The sequence below is a fragment of the Eptesicus fuscus genome, chromosome 21 (assembly GCF_027574615.1).
Source record: "Eptesicus fuscus isolate TK198812 chromosome 21, DD_ASM_mEF_20220401, whole genome shotgun sequence".
Taxonomy (NCBI): Eukaryota; Metazoa; Chordata; class Mammalia; order Chiroptera; family Vespertilionidae; genus Eptesicus; species Eptesicus fuscus.
The window spans coordinates 48,403,518-48,417,001 of NC_072493.1; the positions used below are offsets into that span (position 1 = coordinate 48,403,518).

The 13,484-nt window shown below is 65.9% G+C and overlaps 2 protein-coding genes across 4 annotated transcripts; both read right to left on the reverse strand.

The window, feature by feature from the left end:
- Window positions 1-3,300: 3,300 nt before the first annotated feature.
- LOC103304194 (cytochrome c oxidase subunit 6B2) lies at window positions 3,301-5,382 on the reverse strand. Of its 3 annotated transcripts, none has more exons than XM_008161121.3 (4): window positions 5,277-5,380; window positions 5,031-5,140; window positions 3,564-3,664; window positions 3,301-3,482 (listed from the first exon to the last, which is right to left on the reverse strand). In XM_008161121.3, exons 2-4 carry the CDS (start codon window positions 5,134-5,136, stop codon window positions 3,429-3,431), a joined length of 261 nt encoding a protein of 86 aa, XP_008159343.1. In that variant the 5' UTR covers window positions 5,137-5,140; window positions 5,277-5,380; the 3' UTR covers window positions 3,301-3,428. The 3 variants fall into 3 exon arrangements, with proteins under 3 accessions (XP_008159343.1, XP_027994206.1, XP_054566870.1); XM_028138405.2 differs by having other exon boundaries at window positions 5,031-5,156; window positions 5,277-5,332; XM_054710895.1 differs by lacking the exon at window positions 3,564-3,664 and having other exon boundaries at window positions 5,277-5,382.
- A 120-nt stretch (window positions 5,383-5,502) lies between these two features.
- On the reverse strand, window positions 5,503-12,261 carry GARIN5B (golgi associated RAB2 interactor family member 5B). The gene is made up of 10 exons (XM_054710081.1): window positions 12,022-12,261; window positions 11,708-11,862; window positions 11,087-11,345; window positions 10,676-10,700; window positions 10,260-10,473; window positions 10,124-10,173; window positions 9,925-10,028; window positions 7,224-8,830; window positions 5,788-5,906; window positions 5,503-5,700 (listed from the first exon to the last, which is right to left on the reverse strand). The coding sequence occupies exons 1-10, from the start codon at window positions 12,169-12,171 to the stop codon at window positions 5,624-5,626; spliced, it is 2,760 nt and encodes a 919-aa protein (XP_054566056.1). The 5' UTR covers window positions 12,172-12,261; the 3' UTR covers window positions 5,503-5,623.
- Between the last annotated feature and the right edge of the window lie 1,223 nt (window positions 12,262-13,484).

A 13,484-nucleotide genomic window follows, 5' to 3' on the forward strand; every position in this document is an offset into this window, starting at 1 on the left:
CAGTGTCTTGTTATCACCATTGTCTCTTAATGCTCACCTCACCCCCATCTGCAGAAGGAAATACTAACAGCTAACCATCAGCGAGGGCTCCCCGGCCTCACGGAGGACAGGCCCGGTGTGGGCTGCACCCGTCCCCTCCTCCGTGTTGGCCGGCCGGCACAAGTTTACGCTGGAGGTTGGCGAGGCCGGGCCATGTGCCTGCGGAGGGGGAGTGAGGCCCAGGAGACCTGCGTGCTTCCCAGCAGCTAACTTTTCTGTTGCTGTTAATCCTCACCCCAGGATGTTTTTTCCCCATTGATTTTTAGAGAGAGTGAAAAAGAGGGAGGAAGAGAGAAAGGGAGAGAAACGTGGATGTGAGAGAGACACATTGATCAATTGCCTCCCGCAAGTGCCCCCACTGGGGCTGGGGATCGAACCTGTAACCCAGGTATGTGCCCTTGACCGGGAATCGAACCCATGGCCCTTCGGTGTGTGAGCCGGCAATCTGACCACTGAACCATGTTCGTTTTCTCCGTGATGTTAAACATGAGGAGCAGGGCCTCCCAGCCGGCAGGCCCGGAGAGGAGACTGAGGAGAGGTGCCGCTGACCAAGCCGGAAGGCAGCCGTCACCGTCACGTGGCTTCTACAGATGACGGGCGGCCGGGGTGCCTGGCCTCCGTGGGAGGGGCTCCCGAGAGCCCTGAAACCCTGTTTTATCTGCAGGAACCACGTGCTCACACGCACGATGTGGGATGAGAGGGTGTGGAGCCTTCAATTCTCACAGCATTGGACCCCAAAAAGCCAGGTCCGAAACCAGCGTTAGGCCCGGCCCGCACGCTGCCCTCGGGCGGCTCATTCTCCCGGGTGAGGAGCAGCTGCTGGCCTCCGCCCACTAGATGTCAGTAGCACCCCCTCAGCTGTGGCCAAAACCTCTCCAGAGACCTCCCAGGTCCCCGGGGAGAAGCCCGGGGCTGGAGGGACCGCATCTCAGGAGGGACGGCGTCCAGGGCCTTCACTGCAGCGGACAGCCACCGCCTGCCGCGGGCATCCCGGGGCCGGTCTCCGGGACAGTGACAGCCCGGCCGGGATTACCCAGGTCGCACCGCTGGTGTGGCCCCTGGGCAGGTGGTGTCCAACCAGAGGTTAGAAGTGTGGGAGTTCAGGTCGGGTCCCCTGAGCTGGCAGGAACTGGGGCGTCCCGGGGAAGCTGGGCTGGCCTCGGGCCCACCTTGGTAGCCCACGCCGAGGGGGAGGGGCGTGGGGCTGCGGCCAGGTGACTTCCGCCATCCAGTGCGGTTTGGGCCACACTGATGGCGAGGGCCTCCCACTGTCTGTCTAGACGGAGGCCCCACAGGCCCTGCCAGAGGACGCCCCGCATCCTCCCCCCCACCCGCCCCCGCGTCGGTGAAACACATTGTATGCTTTTAAGAATTTTTATTGATTTTTAGGGAGGAAGGGAGGGAGGAAGAGACAAACATTCATGTGAGAGCAGCACATCGTAGCTCAGCCTGGACAGCGTGGCTCAGTGGTTGAGTGTTGACCTATGGAACAGGAGGTCACAGTTCGACTCCCAGTCGGGGCACCTGCCTGGGTTGTGGGCTGGATCCTCGCTGTGTGGCGTGCAGGAGGCAGCCGATCGATGATTCTCTCTCATCATTGATGTTTCTATCTTTCTCCCTCTCCCTTTCTCTCTGAAATCAATGAATTGTTTTAAAAATACATCACGTTAAAACTAGTTAATTAAAGTGTCCCAGAGGCGATGGAGGGATTCGGGGGGAAGATCCCTGGCCCCAGAGGGAGTGAAGGAAGGGGACTGGGAGGGGCGGCCGGCGAACGGGCCAAGTGCACGGAGGCCGGTGCTCCGAGGTCCGGAGCCGGGCTGGGCGGCACGGGTGTCTGCCCTGTGCTCGGACGCCCCTGGGTGACCTCACCGGGTGCTCAGACAGCCGTCACCCAGCCCGTGACTCAGCTGCCTTGCCCTGCTGCTGCGGCCTCCGTGCGGGAGTTCCCAGGAGCCCCCTGTGGCGGCCACGTCCGGGTGGCCCAGTGCGCACCCTACCCTGGGCCCTCGTCCTCCTGCCTCCCGGTCCTGGTCCGAGAGAGGGTCCCTGGGGCCAAGGTCTTGGGGTGGAGCAGCTGGGAGAGGCACACCTGGGGTGCGCCCAGGGTGTGGTGCTGAGAGCATGGAGGGGGGAGGGAAGGGGACGGAGCTGGCTCCCCTGAGCTGACCCAGCCCCTCCCGTTGTCTCCGGGATCAGGGGACTCCGCACCATCTGGTTGACAGCTGGGGAAACTGAGGTTCGGGCAGTGGAGAGGCTTGTCCAGGGTCACAGGAAGTTGTATGATTAGCAACAGCCGCCTTTGAACGCTGGGGTTGAAGGGGCCTCAGGAGGCGACCGCTGCGGGCAGAAACCAATTCAGCGTTCCCGTGCTGGGCGTGGGCTGGCGGGCAGGGCGGGGCCACGCCCAGTCCGGTGCAGGGGGCCGGAGAGGTGGCGTGGAGGGGTGTCTAAGTCAGGGGGATCTCCGCATTGTCATCTGGGAGCCTGGCTGCGGGAAGCAAAGAATAATTCAGGGGGCCGGCCGGCTGGCTCCGTGGTTGAGCATCGCTATGAATCAGGGGGTCACGGTTCAATTCCAGGTCAGGGCAAAAGCCCGGGTTTGCGGGTTCGATCCCCAGTGTGGGGCGTGCAGGAGGCAGCCCATCCACGATTCCCTCTCATCACTGATGTTCTATCTCTCCCTCTCTGAAAACAATAAAAATATTTTTTAAAGTAATTCGGTTGGGGCGTCTGAGCGTCCTGGAGCTCAGTCTGCAAGGGTCTGCGGGAGGAGCGGAGGGCCGGTCTGGAGAGGGGGGAGGAGGCTGCGGTGGGACAGGGCCACAGCGGGAGGGGCCTGAGGAGGGCTCCGGGACTGGGATGGACTGAGGGCAGTGGAGTCACGTGGGGGCAGGGGGTGGGGTTCTTAGCCTGGGTGGACCTGGGGTGGGGTGGCCCCGGGCAGAGGGGCAGAAGCCTGGCGGAGTCTGGGAGGCGGTCCAGGTTAGAGAAGATGCTGAGGACGGAGAAGGAGGGTTCAGGTGACAGGAAGGCGTGGCGGCTGAGAGGCGGGAGCACCCTGGAGCCGTCTGGTGGGCGGGTGTTGCATCGGGGGAGCTGGCGGCTGCTGCCTGGGGCGGGTGCGGGGCGGGCGGGTTCGCTCCTACCCAGTCCTCCCTTCATCCCAGCCCTGAGGGGCACGGCCGCCGCCCCTCATCATCAGAACTCGGGCGCCGAGACCTTCCCGCGCCCCGCTGCGCAGTGAGCGGACAGAAGAAGAACCGGCGGCAACAGCATGGCTTTATTTGTGGCTCAGAGACCCGGGGTGGGGGGCCGGGGCCGGTCTCCGGGAGACGAAGGGACGGGGCCATTGGCGGGGTCCCTCGGAGGGGCCGGCGTGCAGACGGTCAGATTTTCCCCGCGAAGGTGCCGTCCTGGATCTGCTCCGTCCAGCGCTGCACCTGGGGAGGCGCGGGGGAGGCAGGCCCCGGTCAGCTCCGCCCGCCCCCTCGCCGGCCCCACCCGCCGCCCCGCCCGCTCACCCAGCTGCTGGGGCACAGCGAGTGGAACACGTGGAAGTAGTACTCGCAGGGCTGCGTGCTCTTCCCGCGGCGGTTCATCTTCCGCACGCAGCGGTGGAAGTCTGCGGGGAGGCGGGCGGTGGGTGCGGCCGCGCCAAGCTCCCGCCCCCTGACCAGGTCCCGCCCCCTCCCGACCAGACACCGTCTCTCTTTTAAAAAAAATTTTTTTTAATTATTTCAGAGAGGAAGGGAGAGGGAAATAGAAACATCAATGATGAAAGAAAATCACTGATGCCCGGCCACGGTGGTTCAGTGGTTGAGCATTGACCTATGAACCAGGAGGTCACGTTTGGATTCCTGGTCAGGACACATGGTGGGGGGGGGGGGGGGGGGACGGGGTGCAGGCTCCATCTCCAATCGTGCAGAAGAGAATCAATGATGATTCTCTCATCATTGATGTTTCTGTCTCTCTCTCCCTCCCTTCCTCTCTGAAATCATTTAAAAAATTTTTTTAATATATTTTTATTGATTTCAGAGAGGAAGGGAGAGGGGGAGAGAGGCAGAAACATCAATGAGAGAGAATCACTGATTGGCTGCCTTCTGCACGCCCCCCACTGAGGATGGAGCCCGCAACTAGGGCATGTGCCCTTGACCAGAATCGAACCGGGGACCCTTCAGTCCATATGTCGACGCTCTATCCACTGATCCAAACCGGCCAGGGCAATAAAAATGTATTTTTAAAAAATAAAGAAAAGAAAATCATTGATTGGCTGCTGCCTGCACACCCCCTACTGGGGATGGAGCCCACAACCACGGCATGTGCGGTGACTGGGAATGGAACCGTGACCTCCTGGTTCATAGGTTGATGCTCAACCATCTGAGCCACACCAGCAGGTCCCCGCCCCTCCTGACCAGGTCCCTCCCCCGCCCGACCAGACCCCTTCTTTTCACCCCAGGACAGGACCCCCTTCTCCACCCTCGGTCCCTACCAGCTCCACCCCAAGCCCCGCCCCCACAGCCGGTCCCATCCTCTCCGGACCAGGCCCCGCCCCCTCCCTGCCAGACCCAGTCTCTCCTCGGCCCCGCCACGACTCGGTCACGTGCCTCCAGAATAGGCCACGCCTCTCCAGGATCCGGTCCCACCTCCTCCCTGCCAGGCCCAGCTCTCCCGGGTCCCGCCCCCACGTGACTCAGCCACGCCTCCATAATAGGCCCCGCCCATTCGCGACCCGGCCTCACCCCTCCTGGCCAGGCCGCATTTTCCTCTCTACCTCCTAGGCCCCGCCCACCCGCCCAAGCCCCGCCCACTGTTCCTCCCCTAACCGATAGTCCCCGCCCCCTCCACCCGGGCTCGCTCCGCCTCCCACCCCAACGGTCTCCCCTCCCAACGGGAGTCAGGGCCCCTGGCCTGTCCTCAGGAGTTGGGGTGCGCCCCCTTCCTGCCGCCCCGTCTCACCCCGCTCCCCTCCCCTGCCCGCCAGTGCTCACCCAGGAAGTTCTGGTAGCAGTTGCGGGTCTGGTTCTGGTTGGGGAAGCGCGGGTCGAAGGGCGGCGTGGGCCTTCGCCCCTTGGGGGGCTTCTCCGTGTCGTACATGCTCCTGCGGAGAGGCGGGGCTTCGTGGGGCCCAGGGGGAGCCCCTCGCTCCGAATCGCACTCACCTCCTGACCCCCCATCCCCACCCCGAAACCCAGCCCCGGTCCCCCCGGCCCCCCGGCCCCCCGTCTTGTCCTCACTAGGCTGATGGGTCGCTGGCGCCTGTGGTTGCGTCCGGGACGCCCCTCGTTTCTGAGTCTCGAGGGTCCCAGCCCCGGCAAACCACGGCTCCGCCGTATTGGCTGAGACCCCGGAGCCCCAGCCAATGGGAGCAGCTGCGCCGCGTGGACCCGCCCCCCGCTCCCTCCCGCCCCGCCTCCTGCCCGGCGCCCGCTCCCTGGGACCCGGTGCGCACACAGGCTCGAGGCTCGACGTTTGCCGCGTCTCAGACTCAGGCTTTTAATCTCTGCGAAGCTGGGCCACCCCGCGGGTTGTCCCCCGGCCCGCCCCGCCCCCCAATATATAAATGTATAAATAGCTCTGTTCTCTACTGCAGCCGAGACGCCCTCCGCTCGGCCAGGCCAGCATCCGACTTCTTAAAGTAGAGCGCACGGCGCCTGGGGCCTGCGGGGAAGAGCCAAGAGCGCGGGTGGGCCCGGCGCCAGGACTGAGCGCCAGGGGGAAGGCGGGTTTGGGGGTGTCGGGGGCTACCTGGCCACACTGGATCACTCTGGACCATGTAGCGACTGAGTGGAGTCTGGGATCCTGCTACTGGAAGCGCTGGGCTCGGTGCTTGCTGGGGAGAGGGCAGTGCGCGCTCAGTGAGCACACTGAATGGAGAACAGGCAGGCCTGAGCTGGGATCCGAGCTGCCACCGCCTCCCGGTGCCCCTCCGAGGTCTCTCGTCCTCCTGCCTCGCTGTGGTCAAGCCCGACTCTGGGTCCTTCACCCCCTCATCCAAATGCACGAAGAGCTCTTCCTCTTAAGGAGCCCCCCTTGCGCCCACGCCCTACACCGGCCCCCTCCGTGGCCCTCCCCGCTTCCAGCAAACTCCTGGGACAGAGCTGGTCTGGGAGCCCCCTCCGCGTGTCTACGCCTGGTCCGGGAAACACACATGACATAACCTTCACCATGGTAACCAGTTTCAGGTGGCATTAAGAACATTCTCAGTGGCCCGACTGGCGTGGCTCCGTGGTTGAGCGTCTACCTATGAACCAGGTCACGTGCCAGGGTTATGGGGATCGACCCCATAAGGGGGCGTGCAGGAGGCAGCGGATGCATGATTCTCTCTCATCATTGATGTTTCTCTCTCTCTCTCCCTCTCCCTTCCTCTCTGAAATCAATACAAATATATTTTTAAAAAATAGTTCTCCAGCCAAAACCGGTTTGGCTCAGTGGATAGAGCGTCGGCCTATGGACTCAAGGGTCCCAGATTCAATTCCGGTCAAGGGCATGTACCTAGGGGGTGTGCAAGAGGCAGCTGATCGATGTTTCTCTCTCATCGATGTTTCTAACTCTCTATCCCTCTCTCTTCCTCTCTGTAAAAAATCAATAAAATATATTAAAAAAAAAAATAGTTCTCCATGTCCTGCAGTCCCAGCCTTTATCAAGTCCCAGAGCATTTTCATTCCGCCCCCGCCCCCAGAAAACCCCACACCCACCAGCAGTCCCTCCCCAGCCCCTCCCCTCCCGGCCTTCGGCAACCGCTAACTTCCGTCTGTGTCTCCCCGATGGCCTGTCCTGGACATTTCACACGAGTGGCATCACACACCGTGGCGCCGGCCTTTGTGTCTGGCGCCACTCACTGGGCGTCCTGTTTTCTTTTTTTTAATTTATTTTATTATTTTTTACAATATATTTCTATTGATTTCAGAGTGGAAGGGAGAGGGAGCGAGAGATAGAAGCATCCGTGATGAGAGAGAATCATCGATCGGCTGCCTCCTGCACGCCCCACACTGGGGATCGAGCCCACAGCCCAGGCACGTGACCTTGGCCGGAATCGAACCTGCTCTATCCACTGAGCCACACCGGCCAGGGCTGGGCGTCCTGTTCGCAAGGGTTGCAGCGTGAGTCCCCGCTTTCCACGCGCCCTAAGCTTCCCCATGTCACCTTGCTCAGGGCCCCGCGGGTCCCCCCTCCCCACACACCTGGACCACGGCGTGAGGACCTGCGGGCTTTCCTCCGTCTGCTCCATCCCGTTGGCCACGTTCCTCATCCTCTCAAGTTCCACCAGCTTGGGCACGACCTTCTCCAAGGACGACCCCGCCGTGGCCTCGGGGCCCTGGCCCGGGCCCCCCTCGGTCCCCGCAGCCTCTCTCTTGAGCTTCCGGGACACCCTGGCCTCCATCTTTGAGATGGGGGTCGACACGGTGTGCGACGGCGGCACGTCCTCCCACCTGGTCGCGGGCAGAGGGATGGGGGCCTCGGAGACTCTGTCCAACTTGGAGCTTCTGGGGGCGCTCGGGGCGCGGGGGCGCACCTTGGAGGGGCCCCTCTGGACCGAGGGCAGCTTCTCCGGCTCTGCCGCCGCCTCCTGCGCACCCAGCGTCTCCTCCACCCACCTGCCCACGCCCCCCTTCACCCAGGGGCCCCACCGCGGCCGCTCCCGGGCCACCCGCGGGGCTCCCTCCGCCGTGGCCGCCTGTCTGGGGCCGAGGGGCTCTGGGCCCCTGGGTGGCCCGGCAGACACCTGGGAGATGAAGAGCCAGGACGGCAGCCCCAACCGTCGGGGTCTCAAGGGCGGCTCCTTGGCCTTGGCCATGATCATCAGCCTGGCCAGGGTGAGCTCGTCCACGGAGAAGGGCCTCCTGGGCGCCCCCGGGGCCCCCTCCACGGCCAGCTGCTGCGTCTTCACCCACTTCCGCCGCTGCCCCGTCGCCTGGGACCGGAAGCCGGGCAGGTCCACGCGCCTCTCCTCCCTGGAGCTGCGGACCCTGTCCTCCACCTGCCCCCGGCCCTTCCGGCCGTCCAGGGCGACCTCGCGGGCGCGGCCCACCACCCTCTCCTCCCGCGCCCTCCTGGCCGTGTGGCCGGGCAGCTCCAGGGACATCTTCTGGGCCCGCACCTCCGTGACCTCGGTCTGCTGCGTGCCCACCAGCATCAGGGGCTCCGTCTTCCCTCCGGGCGGGCGGCTCTCCAGCACAGTCCCCAGCCGGCTGCCCGCGGGCCCCGCGCCCCAGGCCGCAGAGTCGCAGGCCATCTGGTAGCGGGAGCGGGGCGTCAGCGCCTGCGGCGATGGGGTCGGCAGGGACAGGGATTCCTGGCAGCAGACAGGACGCGACGCGGCCTCCTGGGGAACGGCAGGGACCCGTGGGGTCTTCGATGGGGCTGGGGCTTTCCGGGGGGCGGAGGCCAGAACTGGGGGGCAGCAGGTCCCGCCGGGGGCAGCAGGTCCCGCCGGGGCCTTCCGAGACGGAGCCCGTTCCGCTGGGGCCTTCTGGGGTTGCTCGAGGGGGGCCGGAGCCTTCCGGGAGGCGGCCGGGCCCGAGGGGGCCCTCTGGGAGGGCGGAGGCCACGGCCTCTGCACGGGGCGCTGGGGCCTGGCCTGGCCGTCCGGGTAGAAGTTGGGAGGGTAGGTGGCCGGGCCCAGGGAGCCGGAGGACAGGGTGCTGGAGTCGGGGTCCGCCAGGCCTCCCAGGGCCTCTCGCACGTACAAGTGCTTGTAGGAGATGAGCAAGGAGGCGTCAGGGCTGTGACAATGTGAACGGGCCTCAGCCAAACCGCCGAGCGCCGCTGCCCCGTCCGCCGAGCATCCCTGGAGACGGAGGGAGGCAGGGACAGGGGTCAGGGCGGCAGCCTCTCAGACACAGACCAGGCCCAGCCCTCCTCCCTCAGACCCAGGAGCCCAGCCCCCAGCCCCTCCTCCCTCAGACCCAGGAGCCCAGCCCCCAGCCCCTCCTCCCTCAGACCCAGGAGCCCAGGCCCCCAGCCCTCCTCCCTCAGACCCAGGAGTCCAGGCCCCAAGCCCTCCTCCCTCAGACCCAGGAGCCCAGTCCCCAGCCCTCCTCCCTCAGACCCAGGAGTCCAGGTCCCCAGCCCCTCCCTCAGACCCAGGAGTCCAGCCCCCAGCCCCTCCTCCCTCAGACCCAGGAGCCCAGGCCCCCAGCCCCTCCTCCCTCAGACCCAGGAGCCCAGTCCCCAGCCCCTCCTCCCTCAGACCCAGGAGCCCAGTCCCCAGCCCTCCTCCCTCAGACCCAGGAGTCCAGGCCCCCAGCCCTCCTCCCTCAGACCCAGGAGTCCAGGCCCCAGCCCCTCCTCCCTCAGACCCAGGAGTCCAGGCCCCAGCCCTCCTCCCTCAGACCCAGGAGTCCAGGCCCCAGCCCCTCCTCCCTCAGACCCAGGAGTCCAGGCCCCAGCCCCTCCTCCCTCAGACCCAGGAGTCCAGGCCCCCAGCCCTCCTCCCTCAGACCCAGGAGTCCAGGCCCCAGCCCCTCCTCCCTCAGACCCAGGAGTCCAGGCCCCCAGCCCTCCTCCCTCAGACCCAGGAGTCCAGACCCCCAGCCCCTCCTCCCTCAGACCCAGGAGTCCAGGCCCCCAGCCCTCCTCCCTCAGACCCAGGAGCCCAGGCCCCAGCCCCTCCTCCCTCAGACCCGGAAGCCCAGACCCCAGCCCCTCCTCCCTCAGACCCAGGAGCCCAGGCCCCAGCCCCTCCTCCCTCAGACCCGGAAGCCCAGACCCCAGCCCCTCCTCCTCCCTCAGACCCAGGAGCCCAGCCCCCAGCCCTCCTCCCTCAGACCCAGGAGCCCAGCCCCCAGCCCCTCCTCCCTCAGATCTAAGAGTGGGGTCCTGGCCCCCAGCCCCTCCTCCCTCAGATCTAAGAGTGGGGTCCTGGCCCCAGTATATAGGTGCCTTGGAAGAGGACAGCGGTGTGCTGAAGGATCTGGAAAAGATGCTGAAGATGGTCCTGATGGTGATGCTGGTCCTCACTGGGTCCGGCCCCCTCACTTGGGGGGCTGATGGGGGGGGGGCGGGAAGAAGCAGTCTGAGCCCTGGGAAAGGACCAGAACTTTGGGGTCCATTCTCGGAGGCGAGGGGCGGGTGTGCTCACCAGAGACGGAGGTTTTGGTCTGAGAGCCGTGTCCGGGGTCGGGGTGGGACCTGCGGGCACAGGGTGGTGGGACTCAACTGCGTCCCCCTCCGCCTCCCCGTCCCCCGCCCACGCCGGCCCCTGGGCCCCAGCCTACCTCTTCCCAGCGCCCGGGGGCTCCAGCTGCGACCAGACGAGCGGCACCGAGTCGCCCACGGCCTGGGACCTGAACCTGCCCTGGAGGGGCTGGGACGGGGCGGCGGCAGGGGAGGGCTCGGGGCGCAGCGCCCCTCGGCCCGGCCGCGGCCTGCTCGCCTTGGCCTTCTTCTGCTTCGGAGACGCCAGCATCTTGCGGGGACCCGCAGCCGTGGCTGGAGGGAGAGGGGGACCTGTGCCAGGGTCCCTGCGGCGGGAGGGGCCGGGAGGAGCGTGTGGGGGCGGAGCCAGGCTCGGAGGGAAGGACTAGGTCCCCAGCGCTGGACCCCCCCCCCCCCCCTCACCCCATCCCCCGCCGGCCTCGGTGGTGGAGGAGAAGCTGAGATGCAGACACCCAAGGGATGCAGCGCGGCTCACCGGAGCGTCTCCTGTGGGGCTGGTCCTGTGGGCCGAGGGGGGCGGTCAGGAGGGGCCCCTCTTGCTGGCTTCCACAGCCCCTTGAGTGCGGGGCCCAAGACTCCAGCCCACAGCCTCCTCCCTCAGACCCAGGAGGCCAGGCCCACAGCCTCCTCCCTCAGACCCAGGAGCCCAGGCCCCCAGCCCTCCTCCCTCAGACCCAGGAGCCCAGGCCCCCAGCCCCTCCTCCCTCAGACCCAGGAGGCCAGGCCCCAACCCCTCCTCCCTCAGACCCAGGAGGCCAGGCCCCCAGCCCTCCTCCTTCAGACCAGCTGACCCAGCCCCCCTCCCCCCATTCCTGGGCACCTGGACTCCTGGCGCCCTTTGGGATCCAGACCCACACCTGTCCCTGGGGTGTGCTCATGGCCCCACCTGGAGCTGCCAGGTGGAGGCAGGGGGGCCCACGTGGGCCAGGTCGGAGAGGGGCGTGCTCAGGGTCCGGGGGGCCCCGGGAGCAGGGGCCTCCTGGAGCAGGCTGATGAGGCGGACCCAGCGGTCGAACAGGAAGGCCATCTCCCTGTCGGGGGCGTTCAGCTCCAGGTAGTAGTAGCGGCCGGTGAGCAAGCGCAGCTTCAGGCAGCGGGCCGACAGGTTGTGCACATAGAGGCGAACCAGGTCCAGCGGGATTATCCTGGGGGGCAGGAGAGGAGGAGGGAGGGAGAGGGAGATGGGGAGGAGGGAGAGGGAGATGGGAGGAGGGAGGGGGAGAAGGTAGAGGAGGGAGGAGGTCAAGGGGGAGGGGAGGAGGTAGAGGGTGGGGAGGCAGAGGGGAGATGGAGGAGGCAGAGGGGGAGGGGAGGGGAAGGGGGAGGGGAAGAGGCAGAGGGGGAGGGGAGGAGGCAGAGGGGGAGGGGAGGAGGCAGAGGGGGAGGGGAGGAGGCAGAGGGGGAGGGGAGGAGGCAGGGGGGAGGGGAGGAGGCAGGGGGAGGGGAGGAGGTAGAGGCAGAGGGGAAGGAGGGGGAGGAGGAGTCGAGCGGGGGCTGGGCTGGGCACCTGGAGAGGATGAGGTTGGGGCAGTCCCTGCCCTCGGAGGGCCTGGCGATGAGCAGGAGGTCGGGCAGCGCGGGGCCGGGCAGCGAGGCGGCCACCCCCATGGTCAGGTGGTTGCTTCTGTGGTGCACGTACACTGGGGCCCCTCGGCTGGTCACCTGGGGCCGGGGCCAGGGGCTGGGGCCAGTCCTCCCTGCGGCGCCCCTGAGGCACCCCCAGACCACGCCCCAGCCCCCTGAGCGTCCAGCTGCTCCCGCCCCCCCAGCCCAGGGCCCTGGCTCGGCCCCCCCCACCCCCCGGCTCAGGGAGCTGGGAACCTGGACAAAGTTACTCTCGAACATGGGCAGCGGGCGGAGGGGCAGGTAGTCGCCCTGCCGCAGGGTCTTCTGCAGCTGGCCCAGGATGGGGACCCACGTCGGGGGGCCCGGCCGGGGGTCCACGCGCCTCATGTTCCAAAGCCGGTTCATGGCGGCTGCAGAAAGGGGGGTGCCCGCCGGCCGGGGCCCCCAGCTCAGCGGCCGCAGCGGGAGGGGCTGCCCAGGGCTGGGCCATGGCCCTGCGGGCGCTCTGCCGGGCCGGGGAGGAACCTTCCGTGCAGGCCTTTGTGACCTCATCGGCACCCGGAGGACTCCTCCTGGGACGGCTCCCCGGGGACTGGGCCTGAGGACGGGGAGGGGGGTGCACCCCGAGGCCCTGCCCCCGAGGCCAACTGGAGGCAAGACAGGGCCCCCTGGGAGGGTCTGTCTGTGACGTTCGTTGCCAATGGATAGTTAACCGAAGGGCTCCTTTTTTTTTTTTTTTTTTTTTTTAAATATATTTTATTGATTTTCCACAGAGAGAAAGAGAGAGGGATAGAGAGCCAGAAACATCGATGAGAGAGAAACATCGACCAGCTGCCTCCTGCACACCCCCCACCGGGGGTGTGCCCGCAACCAATGTACATGCCCTTGACCGGAATCCAACCTGGGACCCCTCAGTCCGCAGACCGACGCTCTATCCACTGAGCCAAACCGGTTTCGGCCGAAGGGCTCCTTTTTTAAAAATATACTTTTATTGATTTCAGAGAAGTGAGAGGGAGAGGGAAAGGGAGAGAGAGAAGCATCAATGATGAGAGAATCATGGATCGGCTGCCTCCTGCGCGCCCCCCACTGGGGATGGACTGCACCCCGGGCCTGAGCCCTGACGAGGTGGGGGGAATGGAACTGTGACCTCCTGGTTCATAGGTCGACACCCAACCATTGAGCCACACCGGCCACGGGCAACCAAGGGGTTTCTGACTCTTAAGGGGGGAGTCCGGGATGCAGCCCCCGCTCACCACGGACCCTCCTCTGGACCTGAGTAAGCCCCAGCCTCCCACAGAGCCTCGGTTTCCCCATCGGGGACGCACTGTGTCTGTGGTCACGGTTGCTGTCTATTGACGTTTAAGGAAAGGGCCCCGCCCTTGGCCGTGAGCCAGAGCTGTGGCCGGACCGCCGTGGTCTCTCAAGCTGCGTGCCCTGGAACCACAGGCACCCAGCCTCCATTTCCCTCACCTGTAAAATGGGTGTATGAGGACCCAGGGGGTCACAGTCAAACCCTGCCCCTGAGGCCCAGCCCCGAGCGGGTCCTACTGGGGATCGAGCCCGCAACCTGGGCCCCTGTGCCTTTGACGGGGAATTGAACCCGGACCCTTCAGTCTGCAGGCCGACGCTCTATCCACTGAGCCATACCAGCTAGGGCAGTTTTTATTGATTTTAGAGAGGAAGGGAGAGGGAGAGAAACATCGATCGGCTGCCTCCTG